Raw genomic sequence first — 22,605 nt, 5'->3', positions numbered from 1 at the left:
GAAGGCCTCAGGCTTTGCCTGTGGCCCCGGGCCCCAGTAAGTTTAATGCTAGCCCTGGTGACCCCATTAAAACAGGGTCCCAACCCACAGTTTGAGAACCGCTGCTCTAGACTGAAACTGGAATAACTGAGTGAAGAATTTGACCTTTGGAATATGTATGGCATTACTCCCTTCTTCCTAAACTTCCTACACACACACACAAAATAGGCTTGTATCACATTTGGAGATTAGAACCCCTTCCCCCTCAACAGTGTCCCTTTAATGTATGTGATTGGAACTCAAAGAGCTTCTTCTACAAGTAAGGATGTTGCAGAAACAACTTCTAGATAAATTAGACATTTTGTCATATGGTAACAGTTAGTTCTCTTCCCATTTAGAGCGCAGACATAACTATTGTTTTGTTTTCTTCTAAATGCAAACGGCAGTGAGTCGTTATACAACCAGGCTGGTTTTTTTTTAAATTATGCTGATTATTATGGGTTGCACTAAGGTCACCCATTTTCCTCCCCCTCCGAGCTTTTGTGTCCATGTTTCTGAAGCAAGCAACAACAACAAAAATTAGCACCACCCCCTTTTCTGCAACAGGCCAGGCGCACCCATATTGGCTTTATACTGAGCTGCTTTCCTGGGGCCATAGAAGCAAACATCTCTTTCTGGTAGAAATTGCCATTCTGGAATCTGCTATTGTTTTGGCTGCCGGATTCAAGCAAGGGTCTCTGCAGCAGAAGAATAACCCTCACAACTACAAGTGAATGCAGAGGCTCAATATTCAAAGAGTTTGGACTCATATTTTTTGCTTTCTAGTCCAGATTTTTACACCAGTGCAAAGTGAGTGTGAAGTAGATTAACCTCAGTAACCATTCCAATTTAACAGCATTTTGCACCAACTTTGCACTTGTGTACTTGACTGTACAAGAAGCAGATCAATGGGGAGTCAGGACCAAGATGTTATCAGCCAGCAGATATGGGTCTGATCCTGCTGCCATTGAAGTCAGTGAGATAGGGCCCATTGAGAATCAGATACCTGTGTATTTTGTGGGTACAAATGGAATAATATGGATTAGTTCCATATTTTTTTACCTTCTCTTCCAAAAGAAAATCAGAACAGTTACAGGCCAAATTCTGCTCTCAGTTCCAACAGCGTAACACTTTCAGCTTCAGCAGAGAGCAGAATTCAGTGCAGAGGGCCACAAGTTGCCCCTGGGAAAATCCACATATGGTTTGCCAATAACCTGTGTTTTCACTTGCAGACTTCACTAGGAAAGAAGTGTGGTTTTAAGATGTGTTAAAATCCTCATGCAGACAAGGCAGTTTTAGTTTTAACACATTAACTGGGGGAGGTCAACACCAGAGCTTGGGTTTACCTGGACCAGCAACACCTATTAAAACTACAGTTGTCTGGTCAATATGTGAACATGTGGTCTAGTGAACATGTTAAAAATACACTTTTTCTCTGAGTGTAGGCATGGCCACAGAGTTCCCTCTGCTTTGCTCTATCGGGAGAGTGGGTTTCCCAACCCACATGGAATTGGCAGAGGTCTCCATCCTCTGAGCCTGCAGATGAACCAAGATCTCAGGAAAAACACAGAAGATGGGAGCACATCTGTAAGGAACTTGGTATCTGCCCAGTTGTTCTCTTGGTTCCTTCCTCCCCTATAGCTGCACCCTTCCTAAGCAAGCCATGTTACCATGCGATCCAGGATCAAAACTCCCCCTAAGGAGTAGTCAGTCCTGGGTCAACTGACTAGAATTCCACCTGGATCTGAGGGGAGCAGGCTGCAGAGAGCCACTGCTTCCTGCTTCCTCTTGTCACTGCCCTCTACTGTGGAGCCCGATGGAGTGGCTTTCAATTGCCAGTGACTTGACAGCCTAGCTGTTGATCTCCATCCACTGCAGGTTTGGGGCCCATCCCTCCACATTCTCCTCCAATCTGTACCCAAGTGATGAAAAGCTTTCAAGGCTCCAGCAGTTTTACAACAACAAAATTCCAATTTGCCTTCTGCCAGCTTTCCTTAGCATCTCCAGAAACTGACCCCCTAGATCATACGCTTTATCTGTTCAATCCACCGTCCTCTGGGCTGGGGATTTATGCAGTACATGATGTGTCGAGGTGCACTGGAGTGTGGTCTGGCCTTTTCTGGCAGAACTCGCTCGGGCGCACACAAACACACCCACCCACAGAGGAGCTATATTTGGAAGAACAAGTTGCCGATTATGTCATAAGTACCCTTTGAACAACCACGCTGGAGAACAATGTTTCAGTGAAGTGTGTAAAAAAATTTTTTTTTAAATGAAGCACATGCCGGTTTTTCACTGCCTGCTTCCTAATGAGAGTGCTTGGGGCCAGTGTCTCAGCTGTGTGGATTCAGGTCCGCACTGCCCTGGGGGCACAAAGCTGCCCTACCTCCAGCTTAGCTGGGCCTTTGTGGCACTCCTAAGCCACCCCTCCACACCTGGCTGCCAGCACACAGGGTGTGGCTGCTGACTGTTTGGCATGGCTGTGACATCCCTGTGCCCTGACAATCAATAGCTGCTGAAATGGCCCTAGGGGACCACTGGTAACTGGCAAGGTTGAAAGTCAGCCCAGTGCAGAGCCAGACAATAACTAGTGGGACAGTTGCGAATGACATCTTTCTACACTCCCGGCATGCACCGAGCCCAATTCAGCCACCACGCAGAATCGGGGCCTTTCAATGCCCAGATATAAACACCCAATCTGAGAAAACAATAACTCGTTTAAACCATCAGTGACTATTTTGATCTGAAAATTAGCATTTTGCTTCAGTTCAATGGGAGTGGGGGAAAGGGAACATTTTAATAGAGGAGCTTCTAGGAAAACTGTGATATGGGCACCCTGTTCAACAGGATTAACCCTTACTAACCCTGTCTTTGTCAGGGGCTGGAGGGGAGAATAGACAGTGCATTTTAGTAAGTTCCTTGTGTCACTGGGGGCTTTCACAGCTAATATGCAGAATTCTCTATTTTAGGTGCCTATATGGCCTCCTATCTGAATGCCTTGCAATCTTTAATGCATTTAAAATTCACAGCACCCTTGGGAGGCAGGGCAGTGCTATCACCCCCATTTTACAGCTGGGGAACTGAGGCACAGAGGGACTAAGAGACTGGCCCAAGATCCCATAAGAAGTCAGCAGTAGACGGGGGAACAGAACTTGACCTCTCAAGTTGTAGGTGTGCACCATAACCACTGGGCCATCCACTCCCTCCAAATCGTTCATCTTTAAATTATAGGCCACTGATGCTAAGTGACGCTAGTCCTGGTTTGCAGAAAGTGCTCCCAAAACACTCGCGCTTTCCTAGGCAGCGCAGGAGAAAGTCCTTGCAAAGCGTTTCCTACGCCAAATACTGAATAAAGCTGACAGGCTTAACACCTAATGTACCTCAGCAGTGTTTTAAAGCTCTTAGCAGGGAGCTCGCTGGCATGTTTGTTTGTTTTAATGGTTATTTCTTGGGCCTAACTATATTGACATAAAGATTGCAATCCCACAGAGCACTTCAATTGTGCCTTCAATCCACAGACCTACAGCCACTTCGAAAGGTCAGTATCATTAGCCCCAATTTACGGGTGGGGAAGCCGAGGCAGAGAGAGACGAAGTGACTTGCCCAAAGTCACACAGTAAATCAATGGCCGGACCAAGAACAGACGCCAAGGCTGACTGTGTCTCCCGAGGGCGCAGCACAGAGGGCACAATTGAGTAGGAGAGCAGGCAAAGGTTGTTTGAATCCACTTCTTGCCCTTGGGATTCTGGACTGCTCCAGGAGCCGAAACAGCCTCTGGGATAAATCTGAACTGTCCTGGAGGTATTCGAATTGATGGCAGCATCCTGAGCGCTGCCTGTTGGCTGCTTTGCAGTCCAGAATAGCCCAGAATCTCTCTAGCTGCGTGTGCTACAGACGCCCTCTTCTGTTCCGACGCGCCCTCTTGTGTTCCTGACCCTATCCCCAGCAGCCCCTGCACCAGTGGTTGTGAGGGGGAATGCAGGACCTCTTACGACTGCCTTATGGTGGCCTTGTGATCAAGAAATTCACCCCTTTGGCCCCTTGCTCTACAGTTCCAGCCCCAATGCACCCCTAGGGCAGGGGACAGCATCTGCCGCCAGATCTCCCAGCACAGAGTAACTGTGAATAAGGCAGTGTGCTCACTAGGACAGGTGCTAATTTTACAGTAAATTATACTGTTTCTCTGTACTGTCAGCCCCAAAGATAACTATTTGATAGGGGGGAAAATGGCTGAAGATCCATAATTTAGTCCTTACAGGGAATTCCTTTCTTAGTAAACTACTGTGTACCTGACTTCATAGAATCATAGAAGGTTAGGGTTGGAAGGGACCTCAGAAGATCATCGGGAACTGTGTGTCCCTAGATCCCCGTTAATCCATGCCCTGCCTGTCTGTACATATAATTGTTAAATACACTCTATGCCTTGTTTAACAACCAATAACATTTCATAGTAGAGTCAACAGAAAACACCAAGTCAAGGGGCTTTGTAGTTCATGCCCCATATTTGACCTAGCTCAAAATAAGCAGCTGGTAGGTAGTGTTTCCGTATGCTTAATAAATATCAACTGACACCACTGCTTCTTCAGCAATTAAATCAAATCAAAGAAACAAACCAACCTATTTTTGTAGGGCCTGCACAAAAGCTGTTATCCTCCCCCCTCTGGCTCTCGAGCAATAGTTAACTAACAGAGGTGATTCCCCGAAGCTACTGTCTACACATTCCTGCTGGCATCAATAACAATGCTGGTGGATGACAATCAACCACAAGTACACAAAAAGGAGCCATACCAACTTCTGCTGCATTAGAAATACAAGGAAAGGGGAGCAGGGGAAAATAAGCGTTGGTCAAATAAGAGCACTCAAAATGAGTAGGAAAAGAGGTTTTATTATGTTCAGTCCTCTAATGAAATGCGACAATAGACAGAGAGCAATAAGCTATAAAAATACAGTGGCCAATGTCCCTTTAATGTGGACAGTGTCTTTTTTATCTTGTTAAGGTGTCAATTCTTTTCCCTCCCCTGACAGCATTTTTTAATTTTGCTTGCAAATTAACCTCTTGCAGAAACCTTTTAAAGGACATCTTCATCCTACTTACCTTACAGATCAGAATGTGTAATCTGGACTGCCCTAAGTGCAATGCATGTGAGAAAACAGCACAGAAATCAATGGGATTGAATATTATTAAAAACGCATCCCCTACCTGGCTTTGTGGGTTCTGTTCCCTTGGGGGCTGGTCAGGGTAACGGTAGCATTCGAGAACTGAGTCTCTGATGAAGTGTTGATTATTTTGTCGCTGCTCAGCTCCATGTAGGTGCCGTTGATGCTGTACGTCATCACCCCTTCGTTGTCTTCGTAGTCAACGTAAAGGCTGTCTATGTGCGAGCCCACGGAGTTGATTGGGTCCCCTGGGGCAAAGATGCTGTTCATGGTCATGTTCCGAACTAATTCTTTCGAGTCCGAGGTTTTGTCCAGAAGCTTGTCGGTGATTGCATTTTCTGACAGGAACTCCGTGGAGGTGAATCGCGAGTCAAAGTCTCTGTCATCTCTGTCTGTCAGGTAAGCAGACCTGGTTGCATTTGAATCTGGATTGGAGCAAAGCGGGGGATGGAACAACCACCACAAAATAAACTCAACAAGGGAGATGGGAGAAGCAGAAAGTGCAGGCGATGGGTCTGTGCAGCTGGGTCAAGGGACAGCGGGAGTGGCTGGTGGTATCTGTGGCAGTTGTTCACAGGCAGTTAGGCCCTGTGGATCACACTTACTCACACTGGAGGACTGGGAGTTCATAGCTGCCAGGTTCTGAAGAGCTTCTCCAGTTACATGTGTCACAGGAAAGAGCTTTTGCTAAGGGAAAATTGTGGTTTTGCTTCACTCCCCACTACTTCAGACGTTCTGTCCAGCACTGAGAAGACAGAATATGCCACAGCTTTCCCTGTCCTCCCACAACCAGGGGCTGCGGGCTGGGTTGGGTGAGGTGCTGGGGTAGCGGGAGAGCAGGGAGATGGTGCTGGGTTCGGTGGGGGCAGGCTAGGAGGGTGTAGAGGGGAACTGGGTGGAGATGGGTTGGGTAGGGACGGGGGATGCTGGGAGGGGTGAGTGTAGGTGCTGGATGGGGGCTGCTGGGTTGGGTGGGTGTAGGAGGGTGCTGGGTGGGAGTGGATTGGATGGGGGATGAGGAGTGCTGGGTTGGGTGGCTTAGGGGGGTACTGGGTTGAGTGGAGGAGGTTTGGGTGCTGGGTGGGGGTAGGGGGTTCTATGTGGGGGTGAGTTGGGTGGGAGGTGAGGGGTGCTGGGTTGGGTGGGGGTAGAGGGGTTCTGGGTGGGTGTAGGGAGGACCTGGGGGGTAGGGGTGCTGGGGTGGCTGAGTTGGGTGGGAGGTGAGGGGTGCTGGGTTGGGTGGGTTAGGGGTGTCCTGGGTGGGGGCGGATTGGATGAGGGATGAGGAGTCCTGGGTTGAGTGGGAGATGAGGGGTGCTGGGTTGGGTGGGGATAGGGGGTTCTAGGTGAGTGTAAGGAGGTGCTGGGTTGAATGGAGGAGGTTTGGGTGCTGGGTTGAGGTGAGTTGGGTGGGAGGTGAGGGGTGCTGGGTTGGGTGGGTGTAGGGGGGTGCTGGGTGGGGGCGGATTAGATGAGGGATGAGGAGTCCTGGGTTGAGTGGGAGATGAGGGGTGCTGGGTTGGGTGGGGGTAGGGGGTTCTGGGTGGGTGTAAGGAGGTGCTGGGTTGAATGGAGGAGGTTTGGGTGCTGGGTTGGGGTGAGTTGGGTGGGAGGTGAGGGGTGCTGGGTTGGGTGGGTGTAGGGGGGTGCTGGGTGGGGGCGGATTGGATGAGGGATGAGGAGTCCTGGGTTGAGTGGGAGATGAGGGGTGCTGGGTTGGGTGGGGGTATGGGGTTCTGGGTGGGTGAAAGGAGGTGCTGGGTTGAATGGAGGAGGTTTGGGTGCTGGGTTGGGGTGAGTTGGGTGGGAGGTGAGGGGTGCTGGGTTGGGCGGGTGTAGGGGGGTGCTGGGTGGGGGCAGATTGGATGAGAGATGAGGAGTCCTGGGTTGAGTGGGAGATGAGGGGTGCTGGGTTGGGTGGGGGTAGGGGGTTCTGGGTGGGTGTAAGGAGGTGCTGGGTTGAATGGAGGAGGTTTGGGTGCTGAGTGGGGGTGAGTTGGGTGGGAGGCGAGAGGTGCTGGGCTGGGTGGGGGTTCTGGGTGGGTGTAGGGGGGTGTTGGGTTGAGGGCTGGGGGCTGGGGGAAGAACCTAGTGGAGCTGCGTCCTGAGCATTGGGAAGAGGGAGATAGAAAGGCAGACTGCAAAGCAAATACCGCCATGGCTCCCTGCAGCTGGGATGTGCAACTGCAGCCATCCCTACGGCCCCACCAGAAACCAGCGCCCTCCGAGCAAAGAGGATGGATAGACAGAGACATTTTTACGAGTTCTCCCAGGATTCCAAAAAAATTAACCAAGGAAGCAGAATTCGTCTCATCAAAAACTCGGAAAAGCGGCATTGCAAGGTCCAGGCCTCCTCCTTACCTTTGGGTTGTTTGCCCTTCAGTTTTGGTTCACAGTCAATTGCTTCTGCTCTTTCATAAACTTCATTGGTTTCCTGACCTTTGCTCAAGTTCAGGTCTTCCTCAGTGTCCTGCCTTCCAAACACCTGGTTTGCCAAATCTATCCTTTCCCTGGAGAGTTTGCCGAAGTAGCTTGCATTGCGCTGGCTAAACCCCAAAGGCACTTCTCCATCAAACTCTCTGCTTTCCTCGCTCTCGGATTCAGAAAAGGTGTAGTAGATAGGCTGAATAACTTTTGAATGTGGCTTCCTTAGAAGAGTATATTCAAATGTTATGGATGGGTTCTTGCCATTTTGGTTCCATACCTAAACAAAGCAAATTAAATTACTGTTAACCAAGATGTAATGTATATTTGGCATAGAATTCTACACTTTGCCTTATTGTCTCCAAAGGCTGCTGGTTAGTATCTATCCATTTTTAATGTGCCTTTTGCCATATCGCTAGGAAATCAGTTCATATCATAGATCTGTTGTAACTGGCACCACAGCAATTTATCATAAATTATTTGGCAGTGTTGCTCAGTGGATACAGCATTAGATTGGGAAATCTAGGTCCTAGTCCTAGCTCTTCCACTGACTGACCGTAAGGACTTGGGCAAGCCACTTATCCCCTCTGTGCCTCATTCATCCAGTCTGTATAATGAGGATAATACAATTTTTTTTTCTCTCAAGTGCTTGGCAATCTTTACATGAAAGGTGTGAGGAAAGACTTTGGAAATTATGAATCATTCTGAAAAAATCGTCAGCTGCCCACAGACAATTGGCCAACAGAAAACAAAACTCAGTTTCCCAATGAATTATGTGCTATGAATTAGTCATCCAGCAATTCTGATCATTGTAAAACCCGTGGAGGTGGGGGGAATTCACCCTTGTGCAGAGGGCTGGCACAAAGGCAGTGCACGTTTTAAGTCTCACTTAAACCCTGAGGGGTTGAATAAAAAGCTGCACAGACCTTGAAATCCATCATAATTATTACCATCATCCCTTCTGGAAAAAAAGAAAAGAAAAGAAACATCTGGTAATGCGGTGCTAGAGAAAATTCTCAAGGCACCTGCAGTCCCATGGCTATTTACTAATAATTTCCCTGGGATATAAAGGGGTTTCCAGTGTCTTCAATGCAAGCCATGTATAGGGAACCCAGGACAGAATTTGGCTCAGAGGGTGAAATTCACCCCGTAAAGAGGCCCATGCACTATTTAAGGCATGCATGGTTGGTGTGCAGGCTCTCTGCATAAGGATGAATTTCTTTCCTTTCCTTGCAGTGGAACTCATAATAGCAGTAATATTGTGTTTTAAGATTTGGGTAGTTTTTTGCTTGATGGCCCAATTGTCTTCCCCTTTTCAGTTGACTGAGATACTAATGCCAAGCAGAAGAATAGACAAACTCCCCCACCCCCGCCCCTGCCCATGCCCAGGCTTGTCATCCATCCAGAATGATAATTTAATAAACCAGCATTCATTATTTAAAGCCAGATCTGCATCTGAAAGGCTCCCGTGTTCTCTCTGAACTGGTGATGCCAGTAAAACAACGTGTTAGTCAGCAACACGGAGCCAGGCTCACCCCCAAGATGCAACCTTTATCCTCTTTCCCTGCTGGAAGTAAGTTTACTGAGCGGGTGTTTATCCATGGGAAGGGGAAACTACAAATTCCCCAGGGAGCCATTGAATCAATGCGACTCTCAGCTGTCCTGACCCCATCGCATCAAGGGCCTGCTCTGCCCACTTTGAGAGCTGCAATGTAAAGTGGAAGTCGCAGGCTGCTTGCACCTCTGCTCCCTGCGGCCTTACCCATCCAATCCCAGGGGAGAATCCGGCCTGGAGAACCTTGGTTCTCACCTGCCTCACCTCTCCTTGTTTGCCATGTTCAAACAGTCTCCTCCCTGAATTACATTTTTGCCACAGCTAGAAAACTCAGTGGGGACATGGCCACATTAGCAGCAAAGAAGCCGCTCTGCAGTCATGGAACAGCTGCTGTTTTAGGGCCTGGGGAGAGGAAAACTTCCTCCCAAGCCTTGTGGACAGTGTTCAAAGGATAGGGTGGAAATACGAGGGCCCTGACTGTCAAGTGGCTTGCTTTAATTTAAACATTTTCGAGAAGTCAGGGAGCTTCCCAACCCCCACCTGTAATTCAAGAACCACCTGTAAAGCTCCCCAGCATGTAGCTCAGCTACTGGCTGCATCCAGAGGATTTGACCACTGGTACGAACGTGGTTACGAAACACACAAGAGGAAAAAAATCAGTAGAATTCAACTGTTCTCTTCCTGTAATTTCTATCCCTGCAAATATAAAAAGCCAGAGCACACCATTATATTCAAGCCTTGATTAGTCGGCCCCTGGGCGACGATATATTCTATGCCAGTCTCATAAACATCCATAGGCCTTCTGTACTTGAACACCGTGCCTGCAATGTTGAAGTTCTTTGGGCTGTCGACTTTGTAATTCCCATTGAAAAAATAGTACCCAGCTTCATCTGCAACAGCTTAAAAAGACAGAGAGAGCAGGTAACCAGCTTCATTGAATGCAAAAGAAATATGCAGTCACAGAAATGTAGGGCTGGAAGGGACCTCAAGAGGTCATCTAGTCTAGTCCCCTGCGCCGAGGCAGGACCAAGTCTACCTAGATTATCCCTGACGGGTGTTTATCTAACCTGTTCTTAAAAACTTCCCAAGGACAGGGATTCCACAACCTCCCTTGTAACCTTTTTCCAGTACGTAACTATCTTTATAGTTAGAAAGTTTTTCCTACTATCTAACCTAAATCTCCCTTGCTTCAGATTAAGCTAATTACGTCTTAATCATTGCTATTTGCTTCCCATACAAAGTTCAAGTATCTTTATTTCCTGGATGATGATAATACCTGACATTTACTTAGGTTATTACATTTGTTTTATAATAATATCCTAAAACATCATTAATATCATAATGAACATTTATTTTATAATAATAAATAAATAATAATACCACCTATCTCACATATAATGTTTTTCATCCATAGACCTCAAAGTGCTTTACAACGGTGAGCATCATGAGTATCACAATAAGTTTATTGCCATTGTTACTTTATTTCCACATCAGTATTTTGTGCACATGTGTGCGAGACTGTAAAAAGCAAGGATTGTCGTTTATTACATGTTTGTACTGGGCCTCCTACAACGGGGCCCAACCTGAATGTGGCCTTTTGGCCCCAATATACATGTTAAAATAATAAAGGTTTCACATACTGTAGACAAACGGGTGGGGTTTCATGACTCAGTGCACCAGGAGTTCCATTTTTTAGAAAATGAAACAGATTATCCTTCTCTTGGCACATGGAAATCTTGCCACCTAAGCCATGGTTCTAATAACCATGGAGCTTGAAGGCAGCATCAGAACTTGACACTAGCTAAAGCATATGTGTGAGTTACTTGAGCAGAGTCAATTTGCCCACACCATCCAATTCCTGTACCTATCTGAAACCTGGATTCAGTCATGGGCATTAGTCACCTTCCACCACAATATCAATGAGGCAAACGTCTAAATCATATTTGCTTTTTACTGAGGGCATGCTGTAGCCAATGTACTTTCACTGAGATGCAGAAGTTCCATGGGATCAAGAGAGAAATGAAGGTGCACAGAAATTATTTGAGATCAAGGATGTGCATCTGGTACAATTCTCTGCAACAACAGTAATATACATTGTTCAACAGATCAGAGTTAAAGCAACTAAAATGTTGCACTGCCTGGGCCAGATTCTCAGCGGGGGTAAATCAGTGTAGCTCCATTGACTTCAACAGAGCTATGACAAGTTACACCAGTTGAGGATTTGGTCCATGTCTGCAAATGTATTCTCAACAAATGCGTTTACTTGCAAAGAAAAAATATAAATATGCACACGCACACAGACACACTCACAATTTTCAGCTAAGTACCAAGAGGTTATACACACCCAAAACATCTGCCGATTTTTTCCGTTCTACTATCTGGATATCTCTGGCTCCAGCAGGAATGTGTGTTACCAGGGAATAGCCTATGGAAAACTATACATTAATGAAAGGAAAACCTTATAACCAATAATATGAACAAAGATGAGTTCAAGAATCAAGATTGGTCACTTTTCAGGAAAGATGGCTTTCTGAACATTTGATCCTTCCCAATTACATTTTTTTAAATGATAGCCGTTAATAACCGTCACATTACTCCTAACTTCCATCCATATAAGGTAGCTTTCCTGCCTCTTTTTCCGGGGGTGAAAACCTCCATAGCAGTAAACTGACGTAAATTCATCAACTTCAACAGAGCAACGTCAGTTTGCACCAGTTGAGGATCTGGCCCATAATCTCTGAATAAGAGTCTGTCTACGCTGCAGTCAGAGGTGTGACTACAGCACATGTACACATATGCAAGCTATCTTTGGTCTAGTTAGCTTAAATAACAATAGCAATGATGACATGGCAGCACAGGGACCCTGGGTATGCAGTCAAGTGACTGTCCCATGCTGCTGCAGCTTCACTGCTAGTGTTATTCAAGATGACTAGATCAAAGCTAGATTGGGTATGTCTACACATGCTGCAGTCACACCTGGTTGCAGTGGAGACAGACCCAAAGGCACATTTTACTGGACCTTCACACACTGAGACTGATCTTGAAAACTATTTGTAAACCAGCACCCATTTGTCTTATAATGTAGCTCCAATTGTGTTGATTGCACTAAGAAAAATACTAACAGTATTTCTGAACCCACAGTTTGTGTCCTACTGTTCATCCCATTTATATTTCTCATGCAATTAAATCAGAATAATGTTATGATCAATAATAAGATTTACAATTATACATACTTAGAAAAAGAAAGTCAAATTATATTCATCAGTGTGTAAAACGATCCTCATATTGGTCAGGAAGAAATTATTCTTCCATATAGATCTGGGCATACTTGTCTATGAATATTATAGGGGAGGGGGTTATACCTTATTTAGAAGCATCAAGTACTGATCATTAGGGATGCCATTTGCTGTGGGATTAGGGCAGCAGTTGCTCCTCACCCACATCCCCGACCTTGGTTTGTACCACCCCAGACTTTTCATAAATCTGTATGTTCCACCCTCCCGCACTGACTTTCCAAGCTATAATACAATCCCAAGCTATAATTCCAATTCCAAGCTATAATACAATTCTCCATGCTAACACAACTTTACCACCCGCCAGAATTCTTCTGAAAAGACACCCCTGCTGACCACAACTGGAATCAGGATATTGGGCTAAATGAACCAGTTATCTGATCCAGTATGGAAAAAATCCCAGGTTCCTAGAATTATTTTCTTGAAATAGTCTGAAATATGATCTTGAAAATGGCCTCAGAAGTACAGAACTGCTATCTTGCGATGTGGAGAAGGACAAGGAAAAGGTAGATTAGAAGGGGGAAAGCCTCAAAGGTATTAAGGGTAATTTCTGAGTGTTTGAGATCTTCATAACTGCATCTAAAGTCTGTAGGTTGCAGATCAAATACAACGAACTGTTGTGAGAAGGCCTATTTGAAAACTTTTATTAGCTACAGCAGCTAGCCTGGTAGTTGGACCATGGTGCATTTCTTGGCTGGTCACTCAGGAGCCACCATTATTTAGGATGACAAGCCTGATTCTCCTCTCTCTTACATTGATCTGATACCAGTGTAACTACTGGATCACATCCTCAGCAGGTGTAAATTGATGTAGCTCCACTGAAGTCAATAGAGCTGTGCTGATTCACACCAACTGAGGATGTCAACCATTGATTTTAATGGAGTTATTCCTAATTTTCACTGGCGTAAGTGAAAGAAGAATTAGGCTCTAACACTTTATAATATATTAACTCTGGGAATCCTAATTTTTCAAAGATATCCTAGCTTTCCATTGTTGTAAAGCATTTATTCTTAGGTTTAGTGGTAACTAGAAATAAGACCTTAAAACTGAGATTGGTCCATTGTATAACTCTGCTGCTCCAAGATTCAATGCAATGAGGCTCAGATTTTGGATCAGTGTAATTCTCAATCCTTGCTAGGTTACCTGTATCCTTTAAAAGAAGGGTTTCCCCTGCCCTAAAACATAAGAGTGACAGTTTTAAAAAAAGACAGAACATGAAAAAAGGAAAGAACCCCAGAAAACAACAAGGCATTTGGTAGTATTTTGAAACTGAAACTAATGTACAAAAAAGCTATGTTAAAAGACATACGCTATAAATATGGGGAAAGGTAAAGTCTTACCAAGATGAGAATTTCCTTTTCTGTAACTCCCAGTGACATGAGTGCAGCTACTGCCATCCCCTTGGCAAACCCCACATTTATCCAACATGTGGGTGGAAAATAGAATCCCATCACATCCAATTGGCTAGAAAAATGGTAAATAGAGTATTGAGGGCCAGGCAAATATTGCACCCATGGTAATTTTCTGAATGCTACTGACAATATTTTTGCTATAATGTTTAACAACCTCACATTTTCCAGACACGCAAACCCCTCGGAAATCAGTGTATTTGCAGGATGTTCCATCCCGAGCCTGAACCATTAACTGTCTCTGACCATCCACAGTGGTGCAATGGAGGTCACAGGGCTTGCTAGAAATGTGAACATAGTCATCTAAGGGGAAAGGATATAAACATAGATTCAAAACAGGAGAAATACAATCATTCATCCTACCAATGTCAACTAATGTCTGCTAAGAGAGATAACAACATCAATGGGATGATGAACTGCACGGTTAGCCACATTTCAGGAGCTACCATCTCCAGGGTTTGGAAACTAGATTAGGGATTGCAGTTCTGATAGCATGACAGGCACAGCATTGCAAATCCTTGCACTGGGAACTGGTCCTTACCTCCTGCAAGTCATACCATGCACTAATGTTATCAATTATATATACATTATAGCTGAGAATTTTCAAAGCTGCTTAGAGGATGGGCATCTCCAAGGCAGCTTTGAAAAATCTATGTATTTATAAACTATAGAGCTAACATCAATCCATGGGATTACTTGCAGGAGTAAGGACTACTCACCTGTGTAAGGGGTTGCAGTATAATACAAAAGTGTGCTTTAATATATCTATATATGATATATAGCTATGTCATACATATACACGTTATATATCTAATAACTATATATTAATATATTCTTTTATACCTATGGAGATTAAATAGGTAGACTAGCACAGAGATAAAATAAGATTTACAACTGTATATGGACAAGCACAGCAAACTGTTTGACAAGTTTTAATTTGAATTTGTTAATGAATTAATTTGGGCTGTATGCACCCCCACTCCCGACCCCCAGCTGCATTTGCTTTCCACAGATATTCACGTGGCTAAATCCTCTGACAGGAACATTCACTGAAACAAATTGCAAATTCATGTTTGCTCCAGCAACCTGATTCTAAGAGTTACACACAACTAGTCAGGGAACAGAAATATACCAGCTGACCTATATGTCCCATTAAAACAGCATGAATTTCAAAATACCCTTTTCCGAATCTCACAACGAGCTGCTTGCATACCAGCTACAGATCAAGAATTATTCACTGAAACTATTGGGTGAATAATTTCCAATAGTGAATATATTTGTGGAAATTTCCACCTGGCCACAGGAAAGAGGCAAAACTGGACAAAGAAATTATTGATTATGAATAATTTATCCACCTTCATATTATGGGCCAAATTCTACCAGACAGGCCTGACCTGGGCAGGGGTTTGGGTGCATCATGGACTTGTATCACTGCAGGCAGGACAAAGAGAAGGCATGAGGCACAACTGCTCCCTGCTATGTACAGAAGGTCTGCAGGCTGCACCTTCTTTTTGGATGGTGCATCTTGCTCCACTCCTAATGTAAAAGGATGGGCAGGTTCCTGGCTCCACCTCCTCCCTGCCTCCATTAGGGTGATGCAAGCATTCCCAATGCTCCCCTGAATGTCCCTGGCTTTTGCACAGACTGACACAAGGGTTCTCCTGGCACCCGCAGACAAGGCCCAATCATGATGGGTAACATTTTCAAAGCGCCTTGGGACCCGAACTCCCATTTTCAAAAGAGACTTAGACCCAGGTTGTTGACAGTATTTAGGTGTTGCCGTGTTCAGTGTTGCAATGCCTCACTGATTTAGGAGCCTAACTCTTATTTTGAAAATGAGATTTAGACTCCTAAATCAGTGAGGCATTGCAATGCTGAGCACAACAACAACTAAATACCTTTAAAAATCTGAGCCTTAGGCACATGGGGCCAGATTATCAAAGATCATTTTCAAAGCTATCCAAACAACTGAAGATGCAGACAGGGACTTCGTGGAATTTTCAGAAGTGCCTAACTTTCACTGAAGTCAATGGGAGTTAATGCCTAGATGCTTTTGAAAATCCCACTCAGTCCTATCTGTACCTGTAGGTGCCTAAATACCTTTAAAAATCTGGTCCTTAGGAGCCAAAGTCTGATGGAAAAATCTATAGCTAAGTGCCTGAGTCATTTCTGAACATGGGATTTAGGCTCCAAGGCCACATAGGCAATTTAAAAAGTTTTATCCTATGTAACCATTGAATTGACTCGTTTCATTTCAGTGACACTAGATAAAACAGAGAGCTATTTATAGAGATGATGTCTGTGTGTGAGACCAAATGTCACTGAAATGAAATGAGTCAATTCCATGGCCACACTGAACTCTTCATTGGACATTTAGCTTGCGCAAACCAGCTTCTTTAACACTCAAGCCTGCGAGTCCAAACTCACCGAAGTCAATGGGAGTTTTGCCCGAGAGAGGACTGCAGGATCCAGCCTTTGAGCTAATTTGTAATTTTTTTTTTAAAAAGTGCTTTGTGGCTGCAGAATGCTCCTTTGAGCCTGGGCAGGTGGTGTCCCTGAGTCTTCCTGAAGGATGTAGCATTGTAACTATCAAAATATTTTGGCTAAGTGCTATAGAACACACAAAGCATGTCTTGTTACCAGGATATAAAGGTTTCCATTGATACGTTCTTCCGTTATACACATGGGAGTTAAATGATGAACACTGTTCCTCTCGAAAGCTCCTTCCGGTAGGAGGGCACTCCTAGAATGGGATACATTAATATCCTGATGAAAACAAAACGCAGGAAAGGTTTCTGGCACACCTCAACCGGCCGCTTCCACAATTAGCATTGCACAGCCTGCTCCAGGCCATGGAGCCTGGCTGCTACCTATGTCTTAAAGGGCCTAATACTGCAAAGGGCTGAGAGCCTTCTGCAAAGTAGCTCAGCTCCTTCTGCTCCCACCATAGTTGTCATCAGAGCACCTGACACACAGCGACGCAGGGGGAGGTGGGAGACTGTGCAGGCACTGATTGAAACTTTCTCTGTGGTCCCACAATCCGGAGGCAAGGAAAGAGGCAGTTCCACCAAACAAAATCCCCACTTAAGGGGGGCAGCTGCTACCACCATCCACGGGCTATAACTGGCTAAGATGCTGAGCTGGATTCTGTTTCCAGCTCTTCTACAGACTCACTCTGCGAATGAGACCAAGTCACTTCATCTTTCTGTGCCTCAATCCCCCTGTCTGTCAAATGGGGGACAATGCTGCTTCCCTACCACAAAGGGGTCCTGTGGGGTGTTCAGATATTGCAGTAATGGGAGCCATCGAAAGCCAAGAATCAAAATACAGTCACTTGGTTTTGGATATGTGACAAGATGAACGCCTGTCAGTTTCCCAGCTACCCAGAAATACTGTTGTGTTAATCTAAAAAGACGGGCAGCTTCCTGGCTCCACCTCCTCCCTGCCTCCATTAGGGTGATGCAAGCACTCCCAATGCTCCCCTGAATGTCCCCTGAATCCAGGGATCAGGATTAAAAATATATTATTTGGAACATTTCCCATGAAAAAAGAATATTCTTACTTGTACTTTGCAGAGCTGGTATCTTTTGGATGTCCCAGTGCAAGTTTTATTAGCAAGCCCACTCACTGACTTTCTTCTGAATAAAGAAATGTTGGTTAGACATGGGGTTATAATCTTTGACAAATAAAATCTACATTCCCTGTTTTTATAGGGGTTCCCGTAAATAGTGGCAATGCCTTAAACCATGATCCCATTGAAGTCAATGACAAAGGTGCCATTTACTTCAATTATTATCATTGCTTATTAAGTTTATTACAGCAGCGCCAAGAGGCTCCAGTGTGCTGGGGCCCCATTGTGTGAGGTGCTATGAACATTTACTAAAAAAGAAGTCAGGCCTTGCCCCAAAGGCAATCTAGTTCAGTGGGTGCTTCTACTTAACTGTTAAGTTACAGTTCAAGCCATCACAGAATTTTTGTTATTTACTCTATTTAGACATGAAATGTGGTAGATAGATAGATAGATAGATAGATAGATAGATAGATTCTGTGAAGCATTTGGAGATTTTGGGGATGAAAGCAAGATCTGATTTTTATATTTTCCACTTCATCTCTCACAATTTCAGAAGGGTTCAGCACCCACACCTGGGTTTTCAAAAGTGCTCAGCTCCCTTTGGGCACCCAAATCAGTGGCCAGGCTCTCAAAAGAGCTCAGCACACTGAGTACACCTTGAACGGTGATAGATAGACAGATCTTTTGTGGGAGTATATGCTTTAGTCAACACAAGTTATTGAGCACATACAGGAATAACTTCATGAAATTCCCTGACTTATGTTATACAGGAGGTGAGACTGGATGATCTAATGGTCCCTTATGGCTCTAAAATCTATGACTCTATTAATTTAGTGGCTTGAGAGGAATGAGATGGTGGTTTTAGCCCAACTCCTAGAAGACAAACATCCACATCATAAAAACACCCAGTCTCACTGGCACTGACAGACACCCTGTTTGGTTGCATGAGCAGACAGGCCGCAGGGTCACTGAATGGACAGAGCGAGGCGACAGCCTTCTCATCCTCGGAGGGGGCCCTTCCTGCTCAGGACTGGAGCACAATGGCAGGAAGCTCATGAGTGCGTCTCTGTTCTGTGGACAGACAGAGATGTTCATTCTCCAGGGCTTTCAATCCAGCACATTTCACGAATGACATGTTTGCTATGGTGTAATTTACTGGACCAAATTCACCTCTGGGATATGAAGGCTAACGTCCACAGATTTCAGTGGGGTTGCCAGAATGTGACCGAGAGCAGAATTTTGTGCAGTTTGCCTAACAGGTCAGGTAGATGGTATTACAATCTTCTAGCCACGTAGTACATGTGTGTCACTTAATTATTTTGACAGTACCTCTGCCGGAGGCAATGCCTCTCCTGGGATTTGACACCTCCCCCACAGGTTCTCGTGCATGCTGTCCATTTAGTCCATTCCCCCCACCAGTATGCCGTGACATCTGCTCCTTCCTCAAGGCTGTTGGACGTCTGCGCGTTATCCTATTCGCAATGCCAGGCATTCATGTTCAGAAGAGAAGAGGCGTTAAACATTTACACGGCTGAGTTAGCTTGACTAGGGAGTTCTGCACTCAGTGATACCAGGCCCCAAGACAGCAGACCCCGCTCAGGGCCAAAACTGGATTGGCGGGGGCAAAGTCCAAGCGAGAGGGCTTTGAGGGGGGGAAAGGTGAGCGTATTAGAGGAATGGGATCACCCTCCAACTGCGGAACAGGGCATGGAGCCCCTAAACAGTCTGCCTGTAGAAATCTTGGGGTTTTCTATAGCACCCATCACCATAGTATCCAAGCATAATGGTAGCAGTAACTGCGGCCTGCCGTGCCGCTCCTCTATGTGGTGGATCCATGCAGCTCACAGGCCATGTTCTCCTCAACCCACCCCATGCTGCACACTCGTGCACAGAATCACAGCGCAAAGGGGATGAGGAGTCTACGTGAGTGGCTTCTCCATGGCATGGACCCCTATACACAGAAGAGACACAGCATTTCCCACTACACCGGGGGTAGAGCTGTGCAGGAACTGGAAGTGCCGTCTCGTGGGAAATTCCACAATTTCAAAATATGTTTTTGTTCCAAATTGGAATGAAACGTCAACATTCGGAAACTCCCATGACATGGCATTTTCTGCAAAAATGTTTCAGGTCAGTCTAACCATTTCATTTTGATTTTTACTTTATTATAATAAATATAATATAATATATACATTTCAGAATGCAAAGGTAATTTTGAAACAAAAAATCAAAACAAAACATTTCAATAAGGTTGAAATTAAATGTTTTGACCCCATTAAAATGAATCATTTTGATTTTTTTAATGAAATTTTGTTGACATCGACGCATTCCTACAAAACATTTTTGTGGAATCAGCATTTTCCAATGGAAAACTGTTCTGTCAGAAAATTTTCAACCAGCTCTAACCCGGGGCCTTATGCAACTTCTACGCCTTCCCCCACCCACTTCCCAGGGAAACGGGAAAACCCAGAAGCATGGTTTTCCCATTCAGTCCTCACTCAGTCAGAATTCCCATTAACTTAAAATGGGAAGTATGATGGAGACAGGAGGGGCCCCCAAAACCTCCCAGATGAAGACAGTACCCTTAACTCTTCAGTACATTCTGATCCTTGGTCCCCACTGAATTCAAACGCAGGATGTTGAAGAGTTAGGTTGACCAACAGGTATGGAATGGCTTCCACACAAGGAGAGACTAAAAGGATTAGGGTTGTTCATCTTCAAATAGAGACCACTAAGGGGGGATATGACAGAGATCTACAAAGTCATGAATGATGTGGGGAAAAAAGTGTTATTTACTCTTTCCCACAATACAAAAACCAGGGGTCACCCAATGACATGAATAGGCAGCAGGTATAATATAAACAAGAGGAAGTACTTTTTCACACAACACACAACTAACCTGTGGAACTCATTGCCGTGGGATGTTGTGAAGGTCAAAAGTATAACTGGGTTCAAAAAAGAATAGGTAAGTTCATGGAGGATAGGTCCACCAATGGCTATTAGCTAAGATAAGGATGGGACCCCACGCTCCAGGGCAACTGTAAACTTCCGATTACCAGAAGCTGTGCGTTAGAAGGCAGGAGTGGATCACTCCAGCTGGCCAGTTGTGTGTACTCCCCCTGACATTCTGGTACTGGCCCCTGTCAGAGACAGGGTACTGAACTAGCAGGACCATTGGTCTGACCCAATATAGCAATTCTTCAGTTTAATTACAAAAGCAAAGGAAACAGCACCTTCCAAACCCAAAGCAAAACCCTCGCCTGCCTTGTGTGGGTGCATGGGTGGTGAAGTAGAAGAGAGAACAGAAAATCTCTTCCCAACCATCTCCCTGGATGTTACAAAGGCTGGGGATGCACTTAATGGATCCTGTTTCGGTGCATGGCCTGACACTTTGGGAGATGTTCCCAGGGCCCAGCTTTCCTTTGATGACACTGCTGTTAGCAGGTGCCAGGGTGATGCACACTGCTTCCATCAGGGTGCAGCAGGCGGGAATGCTATCAATGGCTCTGCCACCATTCCCGCCCATCCACACCCATCCCTATGCTGGCTCTGGGATTTTAATGTATTGCCATTACCACTCTGCACATGCATAGCAAGAGTCTTTCTCAATAAACATAGGATTTATCATCTCCATGGGGCTAGAAGATTAATTTTTCATTGGGGGGGTTATGTTTCCATCCACTCTCCTGGCTATGGAGTTCAATAAATTCTGTGTTTCTTGAGCAAGGATAAGGACGTTCTATGAAAAGGAATCAAAAAATCTAGCAACTGAACAAGAACCGGGGAGAAGGAACTGTTCCACCTAAAGAACATGCAAAATTATGTGTCATTTTCTGTAAACACTGGGGATAAGGTGAGATCCCTCTTAATGAGATCCAAGTTTCAGAAGGAAAACCTGCCAATGGAATAACTAACGCATATGTTCAAGAGTCTTTGCTTGCAGATTCTAAAACACAGCGTCAAAACAAAGACTTGTGTGCTGGAGAATACCTGGGCTTAATGGGACATGCCTATTTCCTTTTGGGAGCTCAGAAACCAGTCTGCCAGGTAAACATGGAGCTATCCTTTCAGCACCAGCATTTTACCTGCCAAGTTGCTACACTTACCTGAGATATCACAAAGGCAATGTTTCCTACAAAGAGGACAATGGCCAGGGTCCCCTTCAGGTGAGAACTTTCACAGATGAAGATGCTGCTCCAGCGCCATTTAATTATTTTCATTCTGTAAAGCAACAGGCCCAAATGTATGCCATTCAAAATGCTGGTGTAATTTCATTAACGGCAGATTTTTAGCGATGCGATCAATATTACAGTGTCAGAGCCACTGCACTTTGGGATAGATAGAAGGCACAGCGTCAACTATCCTGTTTTATTGTGTTATCACCAATAGGCAAAATAACAGTGATCATAAACAAAAATAGGGGTTTGTTTACTAGCAAGAACCACAACCTTGTAAAAAGGACTGCTGAACTTTTACAGTGGCCATAATTGCTATACAGTTAATTAATTAAAAGAAAATATAGGGGCAGATGTTCAACGGGTGTAAATTGATGTCGCTCCATTTGAGATCAATGTCTTCTCTCAGTGTGGCAGTTAGTCTAATTTATTTTCACTGTTAGTCCCTCCATCACCAGTGTGTGTCCACTGAAGACAATGGATTCATATCGATTTACACCAGCTGAGGATCTGTCTCTGAAAGAATTGTATGAAAGCACTTGACAGCAAGAGAATTAGCCAAAATGTAGAGCATGTCGGTGTTTTTATAAGTTGAGTGAAGCGTTGCAAATGCTGTGCAGGAAGCATTGAAGAAGAAGAAATGGCTGGACGTTTAAAAAGCAAGATCATTGGAATATTTTCTGCTACAGCCCTGTCACTCAATAATTAAAATGAAAAAGGGATTACAATTGACAGCCCTTATTTTTCCTTTTTTCAATAGCACTTTCTCTTGTTCTACTCTAGTTCCTGTGGATGGAAAAGTCTGTTCCTATAGCAAAGAAATCCTCCAAAGTTAAAATCACAAATATCAGCCTTTCGTTTCTGTCCCCTGCAGCAACTCTGGAAGGAAGGGTAAAAGAAAACCCAGCACCCCAGAATGACATGACTTTAAAGAAAATGCAGTGGAATACCCTAGGTCATTTTAGAGTGAAGTGGAACCCCCCACTGTGGAAGACAGAGATGA

At 44.8% G+C, this 22,605-nt stretch overlaps 1 protein-coding gene across 1 annotated transcript in view; it reads right to left on the bottom strand.

The window, feature by feature from the left end:
• The window catches only part of ADAMTSL2 (ADAMTS like 2), a 44,368-nt gene extending 22,721 nt beyond the window's left edge, over positions 1-21,647 (bottom strand). The window contains exons 1-10 of the mRNA XM_073313969.2: positions 21,534-21,647; positions 18,757-18,899; positions 17,419-17,494; positions 16,497-16,599; positions 14,014-14,159; positions 13,788-13,911; positions 11,499-11,579; positions 9,878-10,053; positions 7,537-7,879; positions 5,219-5,600 (exon numbers count right to left, since the gene is read on the bottom strand). Coding sequence (XP_073170070.1) covers positions 5,219-5,600; positions 7,537-7,879; positions 9,878-10,053; positions 11,499-11,579; positions 13,788-13,911; positions 14,014-14,159; positions 16,497-16,599; positions 17,419-17,494; positions 18,757-18,899; positions 21,534-21,647 — 1,688 coding nt within the window. The remainder of the gene's footprint in view (positions 1-5,218; positions 5,601-7,536; positions 7,880-9,877; positions 10,054-11,498; positions 11,580-13,787; positions 13,912-14,013; positions 14,160-16,496; positions 16,600-17,418; positions 17,495-18,756; positions 18,900-21,533) is intronic.
• Between the last annotated feature and the right edge of the window lie 958 nt (positions 21,648-22,605).

Source organism: Lepidochelys kempii, chromosome 16, assembly GCF_965140285.1.
Source record: "Lepidochelys kempii isolate rLepKem1 chromosome 16, rLepKem1.hap1, whole genome shotgun sequence".
Lineage (NCBI taxonomy): Eukaryota > Metazoa > Chordata > Testudines > Cheloniidae > Lepidochelys > Lepidochelys kempii.
The sequence above is the reverse complement of the archived record's forward strand: the minus strand, read 5'-3'. Positions and strand labels throughout refer to the sequence as shown.